Source organism: Vicia villosa, linkage group LG6 (genome assembly GCF_029867415.1).
Source record: "Vicia villosa cultivar HV-30 ecotype Madison, WI linkage group LG6, Vvil1.0, whole genome shotgun sequence".
In the NCBI taxonomy this organism is placed as follows: domain Eukaryota; kingdom Viridiplantae; phylum Streptophyta; class Magnoliopsida; order Fabales; family Fabaceae; genus Vicia; species Vicia villosa.
The window spans coordinates 143,734,025-143,740,385 of NC_081185.1; the positions used below are offsets into that span (position 1 = coordinate 143,734,025).

The 6,361-nt window shown below is 43.0% G+C and overlaps 2 protein-coding genes across 2 annotated transcripts; both read left to right on the plus strand.

The window, feature by feature from the left end:
• Window positions 1-383: 383 nt before the first annotated feature.
• LOC131614888 (uncharacterized) lies at window positions 384-1,781 on the plus strand. The gene has a single exon (XM_058886425.1). It carries the CDS (start codon window positions 384-386, stop codon window positions 1,779-1,781), a length of 1,398 nt encoding a protein of 465 aa, XP_058742408.1.
• A 217-nt stretch (window positions 1,782-1,998) lies between these two features.
• LOC131614889 (uncharacterized) lies at window positions 1,999-5,160 on the plus strand. Its single transcript, XM_058886426.1, has 3 exons — window positions 1,999-2,561; window positions 2,814-3,240; window positions 3,364-5,160. Exons 1-3 carry the CDS (start codon window positions 1,999-2,001, stop codon window positions 5,158-5,160), a joined length of 2,787 nt encoding a protein of 928 aa, XP_058742409.1.
• Window positions 5,161-6,361: the final 1,201 nt, after the last annotated feature.

Here is a 6,361-nt window from a genome sequence, read left to right on the forward strand (position 1 = left end):
CTTCCTAAAGTATCATTGCGTGGTATGCATGTACCATGTTCGAGGGTGCTTTAGAAGGGGCTGACAATTCTGGGTCACTGGTAGAACCTGTCGCTGTTATCATCTTTACTCTTAGAAGTGCCTTTGGGGAGGGTAGTTACCTGGTCAAAATCCACGCAAGCCAAGCCTAAGGAAATTGTTTGATTTGTGTGGACTTGTTTGTGTTTGTGCCTCATGCATACATGCATCATTCATACATATCATGGCTAACATGTTTCAAGGAGTTAAAGGATCATTAACCATAGATTGTTTTGCAGGGCATGGAAGTCAAAATCAAAGTTCGTAAACCATTTTGCCTCAGTTTCAGGGAAGTGCCTACATCCTTGAAGATTCTTTGTGATAATATGTCTGGTACTTTTGAGCTTTCAGGGTCTCTAAACAGACTAATCAGCCTGGTACGAACCAAGGTAGATGAAGTACTCCTCAACACCATGATCAGGTTCTATGACCCTCTCCTTCACTGCTTTACTTACAGAGACTTTCAGCTGGTTCCTACTTTAGAAGAATTTGAGTCTATACTAGGATTACCAGTACTTAATCAGATTCCCTATACCGGCGAAGAAGAGGCCCCTAAGCTAGAGGATGTTGCTGCTGCGTTGCATTTACCTCGATCAGAAATAAAAAAGGTTTGGGTGAGCAAAGGAGAGTATTCTGGTTTACCTATTGACTTCTTGTATGGTCAAGCTGAAATCCTGATTAAGGCTACAAGTATGGATGCACTTGAAAGGGTCCTCGCTCTTTTGATTTATGGGCAGATTTTATTCCCGCGTTATGATAAAATTGTTGATATGATTGCTATTAAGATTTTCATCAGTAATAACCCCGTTCCTACTTTATTGGGTGACTTGTTGCATTCCATCCATCATCGATCATCTAAAGGGAAAGGTTGCATTCTGGGATGCGCACCTCTATTGCATAAGTGGTTTATTTCACACTTACCTCGTTCCACAATCAAGAACGAAGAGGGTTTGACTTGGGTTCAGAGAATTATGAAGCTTTCTTATGACGACATCAGTTGGAGTCAAAAGGAGTTTAAGGGAGTCCAATTGTTTGATCGTTGCGAAGAATTCCCTAATGTACCTCTTCTTGGTACTCGAGGGGGAATTTCTTATAATCCTATCCTTGCTCGACATCAGTTTGGTTTCGCTTTGAAAGATAAGCCACGCTCCATATATCTCAGTGCAGAAGATTTCGACTATAATTCAGATACTACCGGGAAGAAAAGACTTTTCATTAGAGCATGGTCTATGGTAAAGAAGGTCAATATAGGAGAGCTGGGAAGTAGGAATTATACCCCTTCAGATCTTTACTTCAAATGGATTTACGACCGAGTTGTTGAATTTGGGATACCATACCCATCTGATACACCTGTGGTCCCAAGAATCACTCCCCCTGCTGCTCTAATTGTGTTTGAGCCATATGTTCTTTCCCCGGACGAAGACCTTATCGCAACTGTCAACCAATTGAAGAGAGAAAGAGATGACTACGAGAGACGCTTGCAAAAGGCTGAAGCTGAAAAAGAAGCATTAATAGCCGATGTTAAAGAGAAAGAGGGTTTGCTCGACTACTTTTCCCGCAAGTGGAAGGTTGAAGATTTCGTCCCCCCAGATCAGATTAACTCATGGGAGCAAGAGATTTCTAAACTTGTTCAAGAACGGGAAGAAATGATCAAGAGCCACAGGGAAGAAGTCAGAATCTTGAAGAGGAAGCGCCACCTAGAAGACAGAGATCCTAGAAATTAGTTACCTATTTTCTTATACTGTGATGTAACTGATGAATTATGGATGTATTGGTCTTGCAAATTGATACTTTTATGTCAAGTCTTATTTTTTCCTATGTGTTAAAATTCTTTAATTCCTTGAAAACATTGCATAATCATAATCATACCATTCATAAACATTGCATAACAGGTTTTATGACAAGACACTCATATTCTCGCTGTTTATTTCAGTTAAGAAAATGAATCCTCTCGAGCAATCAGTTAAGGATCTGCAAGTACATAATGCTGAGTTCCAAGCCATGATCTTGAATCTGGCTAAAGGGCAAGAAGAGCTGAAGACACTCCTTACTAAGAATGAGAGGAAGACTAAGAAGCCTGTGGGTGTTTTCAACATGGGAAGAAGGTTCCGAGGCCCTCTCAAAAAGGTCAAGGATGTCGAAATCCTAGAAGAGCCTGAACAAGATGACCAGAAGAGCAATGGTTCTGTCAAGCAAGATGAAGAAGAAGGAGAGTACTACGATGACGAAGAGTATCCGGAGGATAAGTACAGACAGTTAGAGGAACGAATGAGGGCTGTAGAAATCCAGAAAATCCCAGGGCTAGACTTTGAGGAACTAGGGCTCATCTCAGGAGTCGTGATCCCTCCAAAGTTCAAAACTCCGACCTTTGCAAAATACGATGGAGTCTCTTGTCCCAAGCTGCACCTAAAATCATACGTGAGGAAGATCCAACCTCACACTACCGACAAGATGTTGTGGGCTCACTTGTTCCAAGAGAGTTTGACAGGAACTCAACTCGAATGGTACTATCAGCTGGAGAGTACCAATATCCGTACCTGGGAGGACTTGGTTGTCGCTTTCTATACGCAATACCAATATAATTCTGATCTTGCACCGACTCGTACACAACTGCAGGGCATGTCCATGGGTCCGAAAGAAAGTTTCAAGGAATATGCTCAAAAATGGAGAGACTTGGCTGGTAGAGTCCAACCTTCTCTAACGGACAGGGAGCTGGTAGATATGTTCATGGGTACTTTGACTGGTCCATTTTATAGTTATTTGCTGGGAAGCTCATCAGCTGGTTTTACTGACTTGATATTGACTGGAGAGCGGGTTGAAAGTGGCATCCGAAGTGGGAAAATTCAGGTGGATACCTCTTCTGGTGTTACGAAGAAGCCTTATAGTGGAAAGACTGAAGCTAATGCTGTGCACAGCCAGAGGGGTCGCAACAGAAATGACAGTGGCCATTTTGTCGGGGCTGTCTTAATCTCTACACCAACACCTCGACAAAATCAACAACAGGGATACCAGCGTAGACAAGACGCGCCTAGAAGAAACTTTACAAAGATCAATATGTCTTTGAATCAAGCATGGCAACACTTGCTGAAGGCAAAGTTACTTGCGCCAATAGCTCCGCCAAACATCAATACATCTTCTCCTCGCTATGATCCTAACGCGAGATGTGCTTACCATTCTGACTGCGTGGGGCATGACACCAACAACTGTTGGACATTGAAACACAAAATCCAAGACATGATTGACGCAGGAGAAATCGAGTTCGATCCTCCAGAAACTCCCAATGTTATTACTGCTCCTATGCCGAAGCATGACAAAGCTGTCAATGCTGTTGACAAAGAATCTTATGTTACGAACGTGATGAGTCTGACTACTCCACTCCCTCTTATCAAGAAGAAGCTGTTGCAAGCCGGTTTATTTCCGGGTTGCATTGAAGACTGTTATTACTGCTCGTCTCAATTAAATGGTTGTACAAGGTTGAAGATTGGTATTCAATGCCTGATGGATAATCGAAAGATCATGTTTGAAAAAGTGCCTTCTGTGGAAAAATTATGTGAAGATCTAGCCCAGAACTTGAAAATTGAAGACGTGTCCGTAATTTCCAAGACTCCTATCAGAATTCCTACTAAGGGCCCCATAAGGATCACTGCTGAGCCCAAGGTAGCTCCCTTGATCATTACCAAGCCTGGTCCGATCCCGTACTCCTCTGACAAAGCTGTCCCTTGGAGCTATGGTAATGATGTGTATATCCATGGTGTGAAACAAGAAGCTTTGAATGATGAGCCTGTCAAAGTTCCTAGTCCCGACGTCGACAATATTGTAGGGACCAGTAAGGTTACAAGAAGTGGAAGAATTTTCTCTCCGGAAATATCTCCTGATGCCAATATCTCAGCCCAGGTCCCTGTTCCCGATTCAACTGCTGATGTGCGGGGGAAAAGGCCAATGCTGGAGCCAGTTCAGACACCAGTAGAAGCTACTGCTGAAGAAGTCTCTCAGAAGGAAATGGATGAAATTTTGAAGATCATCCGGAAGAGTGATTACGATGTGATCGAACAGTTGGGGCACACTTCCTCCAAGATATCCATGCTATCATTGTTAACCTGTTCTGAGGCCCATGCTAAGGCTTTGATGAAGTTTCTAAAAGCGGCGCACGTACCACAAGAGATTTCTGTTAATCAATTTGAGAACTGTGTTGCAAGTTTGACAACGAACAATTACCTGGGGTTTTCTGATGCTGATCTGACTCCTGCTGGAAAGAGTCATAACAAAGCCTTGCACATCTCCATTGAGTGTAAGGGTACTACTTTGTCCCATGTGCTGGTGGATAATGGCTCCTCGCTGAATGTATTGCCTAAATTGGTGCTGGATAGACTTGATTCTGAAGGGATAGTGCTAATGCCCAGTAATGTGGTGGTAAAGGCTTTCGATGGGTCGAAGAGTATAGTCTATGGAGAGGTTGAGCTCCCAATCAGAGTGGGTTCTCAAACTTTCAACTCCTTGTTCTATGTGATGGATATCCACCCCGCCTATTCTTGCTTGCTCGGGCGTCCGTGGATACATGGGGCAGGTGCTGTGACATCTACTTTGCATCAGAAGCTGAAGTACCTTGCAAATGGCAAGATCGTCACTGTGCATGGGGAAGAAGAGTATGTGGTTAGCTGTGTGAAAGAGTACAAGTATATCGAAGTGAACGGCGAATTCATCGAGACTCCTTGCCAGACTTTTGAATTGGTTCCTCAAGTTGTCTCTACCGCCAAGCACACTCCTACTGTTCCTAAAGTTACCCGGATCCCTTCAACAATGGCTTCTCTGAAGGATGCTAAGGCTGTAGTTGAAGAAGGTGGTTGTACTGTTTGGGGCCAACTCATTGATGTCCCGTATAAATCTGACAAACTTGGTTTAGGTTGTACTGCTGGAACTCAGAAGAATAATCATCACACCCGGCTTGGAGGATTAATGTCTCATTTCGTCAGCAAAGGAGTCAATGCCTTGGAAGATGGGGAGAGCAACTGCAATCTAGACAAGTGGATCTTCCCGACACCTGATCATAGGCTGAACAACTGGAAGACCGAAGATGTTATCTCTATCTCCTTCAACCAGGAGTAATTGCAATTTTTCCTGTTTTTATTGTTTTCTAGTCCAAGTTTCGGTTATGTAATTCAAACAATAAACTTCAAAGCCATATGCCTTGCCCGGGGCATAGTTGGTCCATTTGTTAGGGCTTGTCATGTCATAATCATATTTTCATTCAAATAAATCATTGGACGTTTCATATTCAAATATTGCGCTCTATGTTTTTGTTTTCTTTTGTCATATTATTAAAGCTATGTGTTCTTACACACACCCACATAATACACTGCAGATTCACATCCACTCTGGATCCCATTGATAACGACTCTGCTACTGCCTATTATGACTTTGATAATCCGATCTACCAAGCTGAGGACGAAGGCGAGGAAGATTGTGAAGTGCCTAGAGAGCTTGCCAGACTGCTAGAGCAAGAAGAAAAAACTATACAGCCGCACAAAGAGCCGATTGAAGTTGTGAATCTTGGTACTGACAAAGAAAAGAAAGAAGTCAAGGTAGGCGCCGGGTTGGAAGACAATGTCAAACAGAGACTAATCCAGATGCTACGAGACTATGTTGAGATTTTCGCTTGGTCCTACGAAGATATGCCCGGTCTTGATACTGATATTGTGGTGCACCGCTTACCAATCAAGGAAGACAACCCTCCGGTGAAGCAGAAACTACGAAGAAGTAGACCTGATATGGCCAAAAAGATCAAAGACGAAGTTGAGAAACAGTTCAGTGCTGGGTTTTTAAAGGTAGTGAGTTATCCACCGTGGATCGCTAATATTGTGCCAGTACCTAAGAAGGATGGGAAGGTCAGAATGTGTGTTGACTATAGAGATCTGAATCGAGCAAGTCCAAAGGATGATTTTCTGCTGCCTCACATTGATACACTGGTGGACAGTACCGCACAATGCAAAGTGTTCTCTTTCATGGATGGCTTCTCCGGTTACAATCAGATCAAGATGGCACCAGAAGACATGGAGAAGACAACATTCACAACACCTTGGGGGACTTTTTGTTACAAGGTAATGCCTTTCGGTTTGAAGAACGCAGGGGCAACATATCAGCGTGCAATGGTAGCCTTGTTCCATGATATGATTCACCAAGAAATAGAAGTGTATGTGGATGATATGATCGCAAAATCTGACACTGAAGAGGAACACCTCATCCATTTACAAAAGCTTTTTGACAGGTTAAAGAAGTACAAATTGAGATTGAATCCAAACAAGTGCAC

Bases quoted from the DNA above. Each gene is read 5' to 3' on its own strand.
- LOC131614888 (XM_058886425.1), top strand. From the start codon at position 384: ATGTCTGGTACTTTTGAGCTTTCAGGGTCTCTAAACAGACTAATCAGC.
- LOC131614889 (XM_058886426.1), top strand. From the start codon at position 1,999: ATGAATCCTCTCGAGCAATCAGTTAAGGATCTGCAAGTACATAATGCT. The intron at 2,562-2,813 runs GTACTATCAGCT...TCCATTTTATAG, and splicing joins ACAGGAACTCAACTCGAATG to TTATTTGCTGGGAAGCTCAT. The intron at 3,241-3,363 runs GTGGGGCATGAC...CCTATGCCGAAG, and splicing joins GTGCTTACCATTCTGACTGC to CATGACAAAGCTGTCAATGC.